The sequence below is a fragment of the Equus quagga genome, chromosome 13 (genome assembly GCF_021613505.1).
Source record: "Equus quagga isolate Etosha38 chromosome 13, UCLA_HA_Equagga_1.0, whole genome shotgun sequence".
Lineage (NCBI taxonomy): Eukaryota > Metazoa > Chordata > Mammalia > Perissodactyla > Equidae > Equus > Equus quagga.
The window spans coordinates 2,933,428-2,951,265 of NC_060279.1; the positions used below are offsets into that span (position 1 = coordinate 2,933,428).

The window sequence follows — 17,838 nt, forward strand, 5'->3', positions numbered from 1 at the left end:
ACCTTCCCTTTTGTTGCATTTTCTTACGTAACTCTCTCCACAACCCTGTGAAAAGGTATTGCTAGTCTTCCCACTGAGAGAGAGGTGAGATGGCTTGCTCAGGGGCACACAGCCAGGCAGTGGGAAGACTCCGAATTCAGGCCAATTCAGGCCGTCTGAATGTAATCCATCCTCTTCTCATCCGGTAACCTTTTAAAGCTAATTTACATGAAAAAATGTTCAACGGTATATTTGCTAAATTGTTCGTAATTACACAGCAATAAATCTTTACTGAAAACCAAAAAAAAATTATAAGAAATGCAAAACTCAGAGGAGAACGTTCAAGTTAAGAAAACGTTTACTATTTGCCTCATACCTCACACCAGGATGAATGGCCTCCGTGCAGCTCAGCCCTGAGGTCTCACCCAGCTCACACTCACCAGTCATCCCTCTCCGTCAAAATAACCCCCCTCTCCCACTTGGCTGCTTCTGTCTAAAAGATCCAGACAACTGGAGAAAAGTGGATTTTCTATCTCAGTTACGCAGCTACTTTCATGCGCCTCCTCCTTCCTTTTGTGTGGCCCTGGTTGAGAACTAGGATTTCTCGGTCCCCACTCCCTGTTCCCCAGCCCCGCGCCTCCAGCCCCGGCCCTCCGCCTCCGGAGGCCTCGCGTCCTCCCCTTTAAGGCCAGCCCCTCCCCCACACCCACGCCTCCCGGCCCCGCCTCGCCTCCCCGAGCCCTGCCCCTCCGACCCTCCCCTTTAAGGACGGGCCCCGGACGCAGACGAGGCTGTGACGCGGCCGCCGGCCCCCGGGCTGGGTACATTGTCGCGCGGCGGCTTCCCCCCGGCCGGCCCCGCCGTCCCGCGTTCCACCGAGCGCCAGGCCCCCGGGGGGGGGGACGGAGGGCGGGCGCAGGGCCGGTGGGCGCCAGCGGCGCGCGGCGGGACCCACGGAGCCTCGCGACCCGCCGAGCCTGGAGCCGGGCCGGGGCGGGGAAGCCGGCTCCAGCTCGGAGCAAACTTCGCAGCCGGGCGGGGGGTGGCGGGGACCCCGTCCGGAGCCGGAGGAGGGGGCGGCCGCGGGCCCTCCCGCCTCTGCGCCCGCGTCTCCCGGCACCATGCTGTCCAACTCCCAAGGCCAGACCCCGCCGGTGCTGTTCCCCAACCCGCCGCCGCCGCCGCCGCAGCCCCCCGCCCCGGCCCAGCCTCACCCCCCGGCCCAGCCGCCGCCGCAGCCCCCGCAGCAGTTCCCCCAGTTCCACGTCAAGTCGAGTCTGCAGATCAAGAAGAACGCCATCATCGACGACTACAAGGTCACCACCCAGGTCCTGGGACTGGGCATCAACGGGAAAGTTTTGCAGATCTTCAACAAGAGGACCCAGGAGAAATTCGCCCTAAAAGTAGGTTTGGGGGCCGGGGGAGGGGCGGACGGGCAGAGGGGGCTCCCGGGCACGACCCCCCGGCTCTGGGGCGGCCGAGGCGCACGGTCGCGGAGCGTGACCGCGCCGACCCTGCGCTCGGGCCGCGGAGCAGTGGCCGCGCGGGGCCGTCCGTCCCGGGCGCCCGGGGGTGCCAGGTGCGCGACCGCGGAGGGGGGCGGCGGGGAAGATCAGGTCCCGGCAGAGCGCGGCGCCGCGTCCGGGTTTCCGGTCACCTCCGGGGTGAGTGGCGGCGACTCGGAGGACTCGTGAGGACTCTGCCATTTTGGGGTTTGAGCGGGATCCAGCCGAGTCGCGACGGTTGGCTCCGGGACCACTTCTGCTAATTTCACCCCGTCTCAAGGAAGTGATTTTCGGAGGTTGTGGTTCCCCGTCCTCTCCTCCCTCCTTCCTTTCTTTCTGCGGGCACAAAAGGCCCATTACTCATTGAGCTGGTTGGTCGGTTGGTTTGGAGAAGTCGGATCTCAGAGGTTTATTTAGTCTCGCTCCTTATTTGGGAGCCGGAATGTGTGATTTCACTTCCCTGGGCCTCGCGAGCGCGGCCGTGCCGCCTTGGGGCGCGCCGGCCCGGGAGGCGCGAGGCTGGAGATTCCGCGGGGACACCGCCCCCGGCGCCGGGGAGGGATTGTTTTGACCCGCGAGTGGGCCCCCTCCTACCTTCGGTGCCCGCGAGGCTCCAGATGGGAGGCCAGCAGGCTCCGGCGGTGTCTGCTGTTTCCATAGCCCCATTGATCACTGTAAAGCGGGTGTGTAAACCGCGGCTTGGCCCGGCGCTGATTCCGCAAATGGGAGATGGCCACTTGAGTCCTGGACACGGGGGATTGGTGGACAGTAGGAGGGAGCGTTATCCTTGAGCCAGGGAAACCCGACCTCTTTTTTTTTTTTTTTTTAAGAGGGTGTGGTAGGGGAAGAATGGGGGTTTAAGTGAGAACACCTACTTCAGAAGTTATACAGAATGGACTCGGAGGTCTGAAGAGACGAGTGGGGCCCCAGGGCATCGCGAGCCAGTGTTCAGGGTCATTTAAAAGGTTTTCTCCTCACAGGGGTTTCAGACCCAACCACGTCTCTAAAGGTGACACATCATGCCTGTTTCCCCCCGGGGTGTCTTAATGATTGGAGGAGGAGAAAAATACTTCCTGTGGTATATTTTTCTCTTCCCCCTCAGCCCCCACTGCTAGCTGTATTTCAGCTGCTAATACAAAACTCAGATATTCGTTATGGGAGGAACTGTTGGAATATATAATTAAATGTCATAACCCCTGACGCCTCAGGGTTGTAGAGGGCACGCATGTCCGATTTCCAAACTTTAAGGGCTCTAAAATTGTTTTCTTGCTGCTTTCATTCTCCCTCTTGGAAGAGAGCTTTTGGCTCGCCCCAACACTGTCAGATTTCTTTGGTTTCTGCTCTGCACTGTTGCTGTGGGCTTTGGTTGTTGTTCAGTGTGGACCGTTGGAGAAGGAATATGTCACTGTCTTGAACACTTGCGTGTTTGTGCCTTAGCCCGCTCTTTCCATACTCATAACTGGGGGTGGCGCTTGTTTGACTGTGGCTCTGACCTTGGGGAGTGGAGTTGAGTGAATTCTGTTTGACCACAGTTAGCCCGTACCATTGAGGAAATGACAGACATTCTTTCCAGGAGAGTTTTCTGTCTCCTCTGAGATGCATCTGCCTTCACCCACCAGCAGTTTGGGGACACTGGCTGCTCATTCTCTTGAATAGTTGGAATATTGTATAAAGACTCGAGGAGAAAAGCTCTCAACTGCTCCTTGTTCTATTTAATAGACACATGTGACATCCTCTCAAATGCTTTTGGGTGGCAATTCAGATTTCTTTTTCAATTAATAGGAGAGATTTGGATATTTTCCCCCTTTGAATAGTTTTGAAAGGAAAAATCTAGCATATTTTAAATGACACTCATAGTTTGTTCTTCTCAGGTTAGAAGTGGGTGAAGATTGAAGTCAGAGTTTGTTTTGACAGGCAGCCTGCTCCCAAATCTTAGAAGTTGACTCAACTGTTAGATTGTAGATTTCCCACACATCTTTGTGTAAAAACTTAATAATAAAGGAAGAAAGAAGGGATGAGGCATTCAGAGACTGACAGCAGTGTCAACAGCCCTTCCATATCCAAATATTGGCTAAGACATAATTACAGCTCTGGGGGAATCGGGTTCAAAGAATCCTGTTCCAGAGACATACACCAAAGAGATTTCTAGATCTTGAATCTTGATTAACTCAACCTTACGTGCTGAGTAGTGAAATGATTTTCAAAACCCAGGAGTGTTTTGATTATCAAGTGAGGGAGGAAGATGTGGTGGGGTAGGACGGATTGCCCCATCCAGAAGGTGCCTGGAGAAAAAGGGAGGAGACTTCTGTTCCAGGGGCGTGTTAGGCCATTCCTGGGGATTTGGGGCAGAGAGCTGTAGAGCCGCAGCGGGCCCTCGGGTGGGAGTTCTGGTGTCTGCTGTTTCACAGCCCTGAGAGTCGATGGGAGCTGCTGGCTGCCCAGATGCCCTGCTCCCTGTCTGTGGTCTGGTGACCTCTTAGCCCTATTAAGGGAAATCAGTGCTTGAAAAAATAGTCCCAACTCAGCTTGCTGCTTCCCTTGCTTCCCTCCCTCCACCCGAGAGATCTGACATTTAAATGCTTTTGGTGGGTGCTGTGACCTCTCACCATCTCTCCTGGCTGCTTTTGCTAGGTTCTGAGACATACTCATAACTTCAGTCAGAGTTAGAAGGGACTTTAGAGGTCATCTCGTCTAACCCCCTCATTTTGCAGATGAGAAAACCAAGGCCCAGAACAAAGACTTGCTTGAGGGAATAGAGCCATGCACTTGGCAGAGCCAGGATCCAGGATTGGAACCCAGGACGCCAGCCTCCAGCTCTCAGCCTCTTCCCACTTCCTAACTGCAGTGTTCTCATCAGGCTCGGACCGGGCCTGGCTGCGTCTGCAGAGCCCCTCAAGCCTGAGGAGCTCCTCTCGCCGCAGGCCCTCCTGGACTGTTGGTGAGGCGTGCTGGGTGGTGTCGATCGCCTCCCCAGCAATAACCCCTGAAGTTGGAGGGGCAGCTTACAAACCAACCCGGCAGCTCATGAGTTCTGAATCTGTGATAACAAGCTTTTTTGCCACCTACTCCCCTTTTTAGGGAGTGTTTGGTAGAAATTTTATTTATTATTATTTTTTTGTTCAAGATCAGGGGAATTCTGTTAACTATTTCTTTGGTAGGGATGCCTAGTCTCAACCTACTTGTGCACTATTGGTCGTATTCCCCTGGGGTTCCTCAGCTGCTTCCTGCTTCATTGTGTCGTGGTGACTCTTAGGTATTAGCTGAACAAATTTAATTAAAGCTGGCACGGTTGTCCCTCTCTGCTGTGCGACTCTGATTAGGTGAAGCATGTTATTGCTTTACAGAATATATTGTCATAACTTATCTCTGTTTATCTTTCCATGGCGTGGGTTGGAGAAAACAAGGTGCAGTGGTTTCTGCTCCTCTGCTTTCTCCAGCGGCCCTCCTCCCCAGGTCACTCAGTGTCACTGCCATGTGGCTTCCCTTGGTGTTCTGAAGGGGAGATGTTTGGTCTGGACACTGTTCGAGGGAAATGCCAGAACTCCTGCACTCCCAGAGTACAGGCACCCTCCTATCCAGCACACCTCATGCTGTGTACCTGTCGGGGAGCAAGATAGGTAGCATTGCTGGGTGAGTGTCCCAAATGGGGGTTTGCTGCATGCAATCACAAGGTGAGAAAGGTTTCATCGACCAAACCGGCCTCTTTTCTATCCACTCTGGTTACAGGTAGTTAATAGTTCACTGAGCTTCCTACCACATGCTTAGTTCTATGGAGGGTACAGACATTTAAAGTGGCCTTAAAATCTTCAGGGTCAAGAAACTGATTTGGAGAAGGTGAAATTAACAGTTGTCATTTAGGGGTACACTGCCCAATGTGGTAGCCAGTATCCATGCATGGCTATTTCAATTAAAATTAGTTAAATTAAATTAAAGAATTAGATGCTAGCTGCATTTCAAGTATTCAGTAGCTACATGTGGCTAATGGCTCCTGAATTGAACAGTGTAGAACATTTTCATCCTTGTAGAAAGTTCTCCTGGACTTTTCTGGTCTAGGGGTTAATTTATGGGGTTGGGAATAGAGGAGCTTTGAAAGAGGGAAATCTGTGAGGCCCGAAGGAGCTGAGGAATGAGCAGATTTGCAGGAGGCGATGGCGACACTGGCCCTGGCTAGAGCTGAGAGGAGAGCAGATCAGGTTGATAAGGAGCAAGTGGGGCTAGTGGCTCAGAATTGAACCTGACCCATCTTTGTGCTAAGAACAGGTTTTAAAGTGTTTGAGGGGCGTGATATAAACTAACAGGATGTTATAAAGAAAGGTTACAGATCGCTGAGGTTGGGGCTTGTGGTTTTTTGAGGGAAGGTCTAGTTTCTGGTTTCAGAGACCCTGCCCCTCTTGGGGCCCTGGCCCCTGCGTGCTGCAGGAGGCCTCTTGGCATCCACCGAGGCAGGATCAAAGCGGGGTCGGCTCGGGGTCCTTTTTTCACTTGTGAATTGTGGGCTTTGATAGAGCTTGAAGATAATCTCCGGCTAAGGTCTGGGATCAGTAGCTGACAGAATTGGGGAGAAGAGCAGCCCCAGGCCTTGGGACGAGATATTGGTGGGTGTCTGGGGAACGAACGGGCTCCTTTTAGGAGGATGAAGTGTTGGGATCCATGATGAAGGTGCTTGGACTGCTTGGGCTCTGAGGAGTGGGCCCATCATCAGTTGATGATTTTACTTAAGAAGCAGGTGCAGGAGATTCAGGGAGAGGCCTGGAGGAGCCAAACTTTAGGACTGCTGGAGGCAAACTTAATCCCTGGCCAAATCCTGGGGTGGGGGAGAGGGCCAAAGCTCTTGTCACCTGCAGAGCCCAGGGGTGCGTGGAGTCTGTGCCAGGATGAATGCAGCCACAGCAGGGAAGGACATTGCTTCGGCATCTGCATCTGAGTCCTTTCATGATTCCCGAGTGGCCCTCCTGAGCTCTGATCCAGGAGTCTCCCTGGTGGTTTGATGTCCATGGTACAGGATTCATACTTTCCTGCCTCCCTTTCCTCTGCTTCAGGCCCTTCCAAAGGCCATGTGATGTCTCTTTTTCCCTCTTGTCCCTATACTGCACCTTTCCAGGTGCTTCAGTGTCCTGGAGGGAGGTGGGCAGGCAGAGCGGAATTGTTCTTTGTGTCTGAAGGGGCTGCAGCTGCTCTTAGTAACCAGTGGTAAAGGGACCCACACCTCATAGCACCTTAGAGCTGAGGACACTCCATAGTCATCTTTCTTGACTTTCCATCTCACCAAGGAAGAGGCTGGGCCAGTCCACAAAGGTTCAGTGGTACGTCCTGGGTCTTACCTGCTGTCAGCATCAGCGCCATGCCCTGGGACCTGGTTCCCTGGGACCTACCGTTGGTGAGTTCCTTTGGTTTTTTAGTTGCTAGAGGTGGTAGTACTGGGATTGTAGGTCTGGTAGGGCAAAACCAAGCTCCACTAACTGGGCGCTAGACTCTTTCTACATGGGTCACTTATAAACAGGGCGTTGGTGAAGAGAAGGAGCCATGCCACCGGGCAGCTTACTACACACCAGGTGTGGAACCCACGTCAAAGTTTGTACCTTTTCTAGTCTTTGGGGGAATACTGACATTTTGTATTTTAAGATATGTATGGATAGAAATATTTAGAGATGAGCCTGTTACTATGGGTTATGTAGTAGATTAGAAAGCCAAAAAAAAAAAAAAGGTCTAGTCTTTGTGCCCTGCTAAGTAGTTGTGTAACCTTGAGTAGGTCAGTTAAACTTTCCAGGCCTCCGTGCATATGTCAGAGTGTCAGGCTCCTGCTGGCTTCTTGGGCACTGGCAGTGTGGAATGGTGGAAGGCTGTGCTGGAGGCAAGAGGCTGAGGGCAGGCGGGAGAGCTTGCTGACTTGCTCCATGTCTGACCATCAGCAGTGTCTGGGCCAGCATGGATGCCTTTTTGATAGGCTTAATGCTGGCCTCCAGGACAGCCTGTGTCAAGTTAATTAATAATCGTCACTGACCGGCTGCTCCTTCTCCTGTATGAAGACTTGGAAAGCGTTCTGTCCAGCGCCTCGGCAGAGAGGAAGGGCTGTGTAACTCAGTGTGGTGTGTACCTACTCTTTCCTTCAAATCAGAAGAATCCTAGTGTAGTGGTGCCTCAAGGTAGAGATCGGGAATCTTTTTTTTTTTTTTTAAAGATTGGCCCTGAGCTAACATCTGTTGCCAATCTTCTTTTTCTTCTTTCTTTCTTTCTTCTTCCTCTCTCCAAAGCCCCCCAGTACATAGTTGTATATTCTAGTTTTAGGTCCTTCTGGTTGTGCCATGTGGGTTGCGGCTTCAGCCTGGCTTGATGAACGGTGTCATATCTGCACCCAGGATCCAAACCGGTGAAAGCCTGGGCCGCGGAAGCTAGCGTGCAAACTTAACCACTCAGCCTTGGGGCTGGCCCTGAGATAGGGAATTCTTGATTTTCCCCATCTGAAACTCCCTGTTTGAAGTTGTGGGGCCAAACACGGCACTGGGATTGGTTGTGGAGGCTGTGCCCTGCACAGGGGCACCTGGCTGAGGGAGGGAGTGAAGGCTGTAATCTGGCCCTCTGTCCCCTTGTCAGGCTTTGCCTTGGTGTGTGGCTGCATCCATCCAAATGAATACCTTCTTCTCATTCACCCAAAGATATAGCATGGGCTCGGGGCTGTTCTGAGATGAGAGTTGAGCACTGGTTCCCAGAGCTGATGGGAAAATTAGGATTTACATCCAGGTACCACTTCTTACCTGTTGGACTGGATAAGAAGGGATATCGGGAGTCCAAGGAAGCAAGAGGAGAGGGGATGCCTGGTGATGTCTGTTTTCTTTTCTCTTCTTCCTGCCCATTTAAGGCTAGAGCAGTGGTTTCAGCCCTGGAGCTTTGGACTGTGGGGTTTTGTGTGCCAGAATATCAGATTTGGTTGGAGGAAGAAGAGACAGAGTGGAAAGTGGATAAGGTTGAGCTCAGCCTCTGGCAGTGTAGAGTTCTTGGGGTCTTTATTCTCTGGTCCAGTAAACACCTTTGAGTGCCGCCCGGCAGGTGGTTGAAGCTGGGCTGTGGTCCCAAGATCAGCCTCTGTAACTGACGTTGTCCTCCAAGACCAGCCAAACTGTGTGTTCATTCCAGCAGGAACGTGAGCTGATCGAAAGGATTATATGAAAGGGCGTCTTACTCTTGAGGGATGTTTCCAGGCATCTCCATGGCCAGTGTCCATCCAGGACTTGTCTGGGAGGTGAAGAGTGGTGACTAAAAGCAGTAGCTACAGGGCCACGGTCGGAAGCTGTTTCTGTCTCAGGGAAGATGAGGGGAACAAAGGAGCTATCTGCTGCTGCTTCTCTCTGGCTTAGCTCCATGATGCTTCTTCTCTTGAACCTGAACAAATAAGCCATCTCTCCAGTCCGGGGGTTGGGGAGGGGCCTAAGAGGAGACCTGCTGACAGTCCGCCTGCTGGCTCCTTACCCTCCTGGCCCTCCCCAGGCAGATGACTGAGTTGATCATGTTGCTGCCATTTTGGTTATCCATATTGTTTCGAGGCTCCCAGCCACACTGAACATTTGCAACCTGGCCTCCTGCCCAGGACCCAGAATTGTTACTCAGCCCCTCTGTCCCAAAAGCTAAAAATAAACCTGCCACTGCTGCAGTGTCCCCTCCAGCCAGGCCCTGATAGCTGTCCCGGGTCTTCCTGCCACACTGCTGAACTGCTTTTTGTTTCACTCATGCCCTCCCTATTTGCCGCCTTTTCTTCCAGCCTGAGCTTGGTGGGTGGTTTGGGGCCAACTCGCTTTTCTGAGTGCTGGAGTGAGCTGTGGCTGGAGCTTCTCCAGGTAGCAAGATTTGTGTGTGCAAAGGCTCTGTGGAGCTGCCTTGCTTCTTCCCCTGAGGGGAGGGGTGAGACGTGGGGGAGGGTGAACAAGTTCATCAGAGGTAGACTTTCTCCTCCATTACTCCAGCGCTGGCTTCTTCCGAGCTCCACCTGCGAGCAGGCCTCCCTGCCAGAAGGTATGTGGGGATGAGGAGGAGAGCCCCCCATGAGGCCGTTGCAGGCCCTCACCCCGACTGCCCTGTGACTGAGCATATTACCTGCTCTAGGGCTCCTGCCCTGTTGCTAAGCTATACTCTCCACCTCTGCAGTGTGGGGCTTCGGGTTACCACTTTCAAAACTGTGACCTCATCTCGTTGGCTTCCAAGAATAACTGGGCCCTGCTCTTCGGCCTCCTTCCTGAGTTAGGCCCTGGCCCCTCTGGGCCTCCCAGCTCAGCCACCTGCAGGGTGTCACAGAGAGCATGGGTTCTTCTGTCTTCTGACTGTGGGGGCAGGGGTATTGGTGATCTGTGTCCCTTGAGGGCCATTGAGGTGGCCTCTTCCCCTAGTGCCCATGGGTCCTGGAGACCCATAGAACAAGGTGAGGGAAGGGGCTCGGGGGGCTGGGACACCTGCTTAGCTGAGAGATACTGGGCAGTGTGTCCTTTTGTTTGACTTGGGCATTCTCTTCTTTCTGATTGTTCTAATCCTTGCACAGGTGTTGGTACTAATCGTGGCACAGGAGGGTTCTGTGTGTGTTTTCTTGGATTAGAGTGTTTTTGGGAGGAGTGTGTGGGGGACAGTGATAGGAGCTGAGGTAGGACTTGGGGGACCCTCTGTCTTAGCTCAAGTTACGTCCTAGACCACATCTCCATGACTGCCTTCTCCTGCCTGTCCCCCTGGGGCCTCATCTCCTCTGCGGGGAAAGATTTAGCTGCCAAGGCCCATTGGCCTCTGGAGGGGAGGAGTTGGGTGTAAATTGCTAAGAGTTTATTTTTAACTCTGACAGAAGGAGCCCCTGTCCTTGGAGTAGCCATATCCTCTCTCTTCTCTCCCTATCCTGGCCTCCTTCCCTGGCTTCTGTACTTCTTGGAGGAAGCCTAGTAGGATTCTAAAGGCCAGGCTACACAGGAGCTGGGGAAGGGAAGCCTCTCTAAGTGAAGAATCTGCAGGTTGCTTGTCATGCCTGATTTCTGCAGAGCTCAGAGGGCAGGGGGTGGGGAGGGGAGGAGGAGGGGGACCCTGGGCATTGAGGCCACACGTGTGGAACTTAGAGCATCCTAGGAATGCAGGTGGACTGGTGAAGCAACCACGTGTTCCAGGGAGCTTGTAGCAGTCCGGCTGCTCTGCTGCGTTGGCTTGGGTAGCCAGGGGTCATCTTGTGCCTTTTGTCTTCCCTCCCTCCTTACAGGTATCCAGACCTCTGAGAGGCAGAAGGCCATGGGGACGAGGGGAGCGTGTAGAGTGACCTGCTTGGTGCACTCTCCCCTTTACAGAAGTGCCGGGTTTCCTTGTGTCCTCTGACTGCCAGGCTCACAAGCATCATATCCCTTCCACTGGAGCCTTTGTGCTTGTGTCCTCTCCCCTGGCAGCATTCCAGTCACCTGTGCTCCTAGCGAGGAGGAAGAGGGGCGGGAGTGCCCCTTTGCCTGTGTCCACACTCTCGATTTCATGACTTGTTTTGTTTACTTTACCTTAGATTTTTTAAAAGAACATAAAATTGGGTTTGAGGTGTACTTGGAGAAGGAAGGAGTGGAGAGTAGTGGTGGGGTGGGAAGGGCGGGAGAGACATGTGGCCGGCTCTGAGACCCTCAGCTCCGGAGTGAAGGTCATGCCCCCTCAGTTCCTGGAGTCCGTGGAGGATTCGTCTGCCTACACCTTAGGTCTGATGAGGTAGCTTCCTAGCTGAAACCCTTCAGTGGGTTCCCTTTGCCTGCAGAATACGAAGGATTTCCAAATCCTTCTCGGGTCTGACCCAGATCTGGTTTTTGGAATGCATGCTGTGTTTCAGCTCTAGTGGTTTATATATGCTGCTTCCTTATAGGACTCTGCTCCCCCCCCCCCCCCCCCCCCACTTTGCCTGTGGCCTGTATGCCATCTGTGCATCCATATCTTCTTTGCCTCCCCGCCCGCCCCCTGTCCGTGTCTGTCTATTCCGCCCTGTACATTTGCTGATACTTTCACGAAGCCTTCATTCCAGAAGTGGGTCTCCCCTATCCCTCCCTGTCAAACCTGCCAAGACGCTCTTACCTTTTATTTCACATTTTAAGTATATTTCTCCACGTGCAAGGCACACCTTTAGATGTTGAACTGTAAGTTCCTTGAAGACCTACGTCTTCATTATTTTTGTATGCTCTTATTTCCATGTAGTGACTGTATGCCATCATTAAAAAAAAATTCATCAAGAGTTTGGCATTGTTCATTATACCTAGCTGCTTAAAGATGTGATAACTGAGTAATAGTGGGTGCTACCTCCATAAAAGTAATGTATTAGTGGTGGTCCTCAGGGTTGAGGGGTGGCTTTGGGTGAGGGGTAATATTGGGCGGGGCTCTCTGAGGCTGAGCCCGGGTAGAGTGGCGGTCCTCCTAAGTGTCTGTCCGTCTTCTCCCTCCTGTTACTAAAAAGCCATGCTCAGAACAGTCTTCCCTCCACCCATCGGGATCTGCTGACTCAAGCTGGCACCTTCTGTTTCTGCTAACGGAGTTGTCATTCCTGTAAGGGCCCTGACCACAGTTTCCCGCTGACGCCTGTCCTCTTCTCCTGCCTGTTGCAGAGCCCCTCCTTTTCCTGGTCTGCTATGGAGATGGCCCTTCTGCCCCTTGGAGAACTTCAACTGAGGGAGGGACAGGTGTGGAGCTTGCCAGCTTTCCTGCAGCTCTTGGCATCTTCTAGTTAGCTCCAGACACAGCAGAGACACACAGAAGCAGTCCAACGTGATCTGTCCGCTGGCCTTGCTCCTGTGTGTTACAAGAGGACCGGCGTTGGGCACCAGGTTGGGGAGAGTGAGGTCAGAAGTTTGAACCTCGTGAGGCCACTTAACTCCATGCCGCAGATTTGCAGGGGAAGCAGAGCTGGACTGGCGTCTGAGACCTGGCTGCATGGTCCTCCACACGTCCTGGAACCTGTCTGGGCCGCACTGTCTCCCCCTTTGTACATCAAAGGGCTCAGACTGGATTTTGAAGGACTCGTGCCTTACTGTTGCTGCAACTCCACTGCTGGGGAACACCGTGCTGGGGAAGAGGTGGTCAGCCCAGGTTCCAGGGAGCTGTCCTCCCTGTCCTCAGTTTTGGCAGGCCAGTGTTCTTTCACCCTTCTCCTGGCTGTTGTATTTTTATTCATTCAGCCATTCGACCAATGTTTATAAACATTCATTCTCCCGTATGCCTGCCTCCTGTCTTCTCTGCTGACAGGCCATCAGGAGGCCCAGATGGCAGGATTAGCCTAGAATGGGAAACTAGTTGGGGTCATCCTCTTGGGTTTAGACCCCCTTAATCCCTCTGCTATCGGAGATGAGAGGAATGTAGAACAATGAAGGTTGATTCTTTCTGGCAGCTTAGCCTAGACCCCTGCCTTTCTAAGCAGGATTTGCCTTAGGGTGCCTTCTATCTGCCTGAGATTCAAAGCAACTTACTACTCAAGAAAATTAATTAGCAGTGCCAAGAATGACTTTTGCAGCCTCCCTAAGGATGGATCAGAACAGCAGGTTGACTTTGATCTATGTAAGAATCTTCTGTCTTTTGCCTCATTCAGATCACTGTTGAAAGCTTAGCAACACTGTGAAGGTTTCCCAGGGTAATAACAAGTCTTTGTTGAACAGATACTATGTACCAGGCATTGTGTCAGGTATGTTACTTAGATTCCTGTGAATCCTTAAAATAATACTGCAAAGTGAAAAGTCCCCATTTTACAGAAGAGGAAACACGTTCAAGCATGTTCAGAACAAGTCGTTCATCAGCCATGATTTACTGAGCACCTAAGTGGTAGGGATGGTACATAGTGTACAAAACAGACAACAACAAAAATCCTGCCTGCCTGGAGCTTACATTCTAGCAGGGGGAACAGACAAACATAATCAGTTAAATGGTACAGCTTGTCAGATGGTGATGGGTACCAAAGAGAGGAGGAGGCCCCGAAATGCTGGCAGTGTGTGTGTGTGTGTGGCGTCGGAATTTTAAACCAGGGCTCAGGGAGGGCTTTGCTGCGAAGGTGACATTTGAGGGAGCCTTCGAAATATTTGGAGGAGGAGGGGCACCAGGCGGAAGGGATAAGGCCAAAGCCCCGAGGCTCTCAATGATGGGATGTCTAACTCCTTGTAGTCCTTATAGCTCCTTGCTAGGGTGGGGGTCAGGGGTGCAGTACTGGTTCTCTAATAGTTCTTCTGCAACTCCATTATAATTCAGTACTAGGTCAACCAGATGTAGCAATTTATGTTTTATCATTAAATATTTATGGAATGCTTATTTTGTGCAAGTTGCTACAATGATAAGATGTGGGCCCTGCCTTTGGGAACTTACAGTTTGGAGGAGGAAAGAACACTTACGTGTATAAAAATGAAAAAAGATTGCCACCCTCCGAATTTGGATTCTGGCCTTTCACACATGTTCCTACTTGACACTCTCTGAAGAAGCAGAACCTCTCAGACAGAGCTAGGCCGGGTGGTCTGATTCCTGGTTTTATACGCCAAAAAGGAGGTTGGGGAGGTGGTGGTGGGTGAGTGGTGGAGTCGGGGCGAGAGAATGGCCACGAGGGCTCAGAGACCGGGATGGGCTCCTCCAGGAGGGAGGGGGTTTTGTGGTAGGGTCACTTTGCCTGGCATGGGGGCAGAGGATGCTTCAAGGACTCACACCTGTGACACCCCGGGGGTCGGGGGTGGTGCAGACACCAGATGGCCAGTAGGAGAGTTTCTAAGGTACTTCGAGGAACTTCACTGAGTCATCTCATCTTCTGTTTGGCTGGGGGGGACAGACAGTGCATCCCCAGGGATCTTCCTGGTAATAGGAAATGCTTGGGATTGGGTGTTGACTGACCATTGCCTAGAGCCAGGGAGGAAGGGTTAATGAAAAAGGAATGACCAGGCTAAAGCTGTGGCAGAGCTTTTTGTCCTCCTTTTAGGCCTCACAGCGGCTGAAGAATCCTGCTCTGAAGAGTGGCGTCCTTCCTGTGTGCAGCCTCCCAGGCTGCGCAGCGGGCAGCCGGCACTCGGCGGGGACAAGGAGGCTCTCTACCCCCCCCGGGGGGCAGCCGGCACTCATGGGGGACAAGGAGGCTCTCTGCCCCAAGCTCTGGCCGTCTTTGCTCCCTGCCTCTCAGGAGCTGGGTGGCAGAAGTCGGGGCTCGGGTTGGAGCCGCCCGTTAGTGCAGATGGGAAGATGAAGCAATGGGTCGGGCCTGCTTTTTCCTGAGCATGTGCTGTGACAAAGGAAGTTGCAACATGCTTTTTTTTTTTTTTTTTTCCCTTTTTATAGAGCAAGAAGAAGGGGGAAAAAACGTCTTCCAGTAAACTTCAGAAAAAGTACCTAGTCTTGGATGGTTATGCAGCCTGCATAACCAGGTTAAGCACCCTGCCCCCACAGTGCCTTTCGTATGTGGTCTTTCTTCCGTCCTTTCTCCCTATCCATACCTTCCAGTGTCCCTCTTCTCTGAGGGACAGTGTCTCTGCAGCAGGCTGGCTTTGTCTCCAAAGAGAAAGTAGTCAACAACTTGGGCCAGCCGAGGGAGGCCTGAGAAAGCATCTCTATTGCCATCCAGGCGAGAGGACCGTGGTACCAGCTGAGGCCTGGAAGGGTGCCTGGCGGCCTCTCCTCCATAGCAAGAGGTCTTCAGATACGACAGGTGGTTCCTGCTGCCCGCCTGGCCTCTCTTGCTGCCATGTTCATTTGGTATCCCTGAAGGTTGTTTCTCAGCTCGGATAACCACCCTTTTTGGTAGATTCAGAACATGTGTCTAGGCAGATGCTGGGAAAAGGGGCCCAAAATGTGGGAGGCAGAAATCAAGGCTGGAAGACCACACATGTTAATCTGGAGCCCTGGTTGGGTTTGAACTTGGCCTTGGTGCTGTACCTGGGCAGGAATCCAGTTGTGTTTGGAAGTGTGCAGATGATGTATTTTCCTGATGAAAACTTTTGAGGTCTGGAAAAGTAGTGGAACTTTTTTTTTGGTAACATTCATTTCCTCTTCCTCGGATTTCTATACCCCAATATAGCCAAAAAGTTCTAGTACAAATCAGTTTTTTTTTTTTTTTTGAGGAAGATTAGCCCTGAGCTAACTACCACCAATCCTCCTCTTTTTGCTGAGGAAGACTGGCCCTGAGCTAACATCCATGCCCATCTTCCTCCACTTTATACGTGGGACGCCTGCCACAGCATGGCGTTTGCCAAGTGGTACCATGTCTGCACCCGGGATCCAAACCGGTGAACCCCGGGCCGCAGAGAAACGGAACGTGCGAACTTAACCGCTGCACCACCGGTCAGCCCCTACAAATCAGTTTTGAGACTCCAACTTTAGTCAACTAAGGGATGTTCTAGGTCACCCCTGAGAATGAGGTGTGCTTGCTCTGAGGAAGTTGGGGAAAGGCACCAGCCAACAGGCCCGGCTGCCCGGGATGGGGCGATGGCTGCAGATGCTGCTGGTGCTCATTGCTTTCTTGGGCAGAGAAGGGCAAAGTCCTTAGGGGTGAGAGTTTTTGTTCAGGCTCTTTGTTCTCTGTACCTGTTGTTTCTGGTATAGCCGACACAGAGTCCTCCTTTCCTGCTGTTTTCTTTGAATTTAATCTCCCTGTTATCAGGTAGGCCTCTACAGGGTGGAGATGAGCTCAGAGAGGCAGTGGGGGAGGGAGTAGAGTCAGAATTTGCTTGTTTGCCTGAATCCCACATTGAACCCTCTTTCATAGGAAGCTGTGCTGTCCGACATGGTAGCCACTAGGCTCATGTGTCTATTTAAATTTAAATAATTAAGTAAAATTAAACATTGATTCCTCTGTAGCACTAGCCACATTTCAAGTACCCAGTAGTCACATATAGCTGGTGGCAGTGCAGAGAGAGAACCTTACATCGTCAGAGAATGTCCCTTAGACAGTGCTGGACTCTGAGGTCATCACTGTACTCTCTGGTAAAGATGGATCTGGGTTGGAAGGGGATTTGTGGAAAAGCATCAGGAGAGGTTTTGAGGCCCAGGGGAAAGAGTAAAGAGAAGGTAATCACTTAGAAGGGGACCTTAAATAGTATTTCATTTGTCTGCTTAGGACTATATTCCGGCAGATGGTCCTCTAGCCCACTGGCCCCCAAACCAAGTGGATTGTCAGAATCAGCTGTGGGTAACATTTGAAAATCAGATTCCTGGGCCTCGCTCTTTGTATCTCATTGGGTCCAAGACTCTGCAACGGTGGTATTCAGGAATGGTTGTTTTTGTTGTGATAATTATCTGTGTTTGGCAACCACTGACCTATTGAAACTATGCTGAAATTCCTCCACTGAGGGGGAGCTTACCCCTTTTCAGGAAAACCTTGCCATTAAAAACATTTTTCCATCTATGTTTATTGAGTCCAAAATTTGGTTTCCTAAACTTGTAATATCCCTTGGTGCTGGTTGCATTCTCCAGCCTCACAGAACGCGTCAGTTCCTTCTTCTGAACTCAGTCTTCTGCAGATACTTGAGCACAGCTGTGGTGTGCTCCCCTGGCACCCAGTGTCATGGCACATTTTCAGAGTGCTTGACCTGCCAAGGGCTCTAGAGAGATGCAGAGATGTGACATCATTCCCAGCATCCTTCGATTGTCAGGGCTTGCTGAGCGGTTGAGGAAAGGTCCACGTCTCAGTAGACCTTGACGTTGGGAAGTCCCAGGGGCCCTCCACCTCTCTGTGTACTGCTCCACAGGAAAGAGTCCCTGTTTCTCTGCATGGTTAACACTCGCTTCTGGAGGGCACTGATCTGGTTTTCTTCAGAGGCATTGGGAGACTCAGCTCTCCGTTCCTGGTCAGATATAACCTCATCCATCACTTCTGTTTAGAGACCCTCAGTAGCCTCCCCTTGCCTCCAGTGTCATGCTCAAACTCCTAAACTTGGTATGCAAGTGAGCTGGCTTTGACCTTCCTTTCTACCCCCACTCCCAGCACACACAAGCACTCACCCTTCCAGGAGGTGACTCCTTCCTACTCTGTGGGCTCCTTAGGCTTCCATATCTTCTCTTGGGTCTTCCATCTGTTCATTGTTTTAACTCCTGGTAGAACTGTATTTATCCTTCGAGGCTTAGATTTTCCCTGTCCCCCACCCTGAATTCTAGGCAGAGTAACCCCTTCCCTGTGCTAGTGGTAGTTCATACAGATGTATGACTTCTGTGAATTTGAGTTAGCTTGGTTCCAGGTGCTGCCCTGCTAGACTCTGAGCTCCGTGAGGAAAAGGACTGTGTCTCCTTCTTTGTTTTCCCAGTGTAAGCACAGCGCTGGCACTCAGCTGAGGTGCGGTGCATACCCACAGAAGCGGCTTAGTTTCGTGCAGGCCATCTGCTTTTGGCTTCTGATGAGACTGCCATGGGCGGGGGGGGGGGGGGGGGG

The 17,838-nt window shown here is 52.1% G+C and overlaps 1 protein-coding gene across 1 annotated transcript in view; it reads left to right on the forward strand.

Annotated features, from left to right (window-relative positions):
* The first annotated feature begins 792 nt into the window (after window positions 1-792).
* MAPKAPK2 (MAPK activated protein kinase 2) overlaps window positions 793-17,838 on the forward strand; it is a 43,486-nt gene continuing 26,440 nt past the window's right edge. Inside the window, exon 1 of the mRNA XM_046681881.1 lies at window positions 793-1,382. Coding sequence (XP_046537837.1) covers window positions 1,101-1,382 — 282 coding nt within the window. The 5' untranslated portion in view covers window positions 793-1,100. The remainder of the gene's footprint in view (window positions 1,383-17,838) is intronic.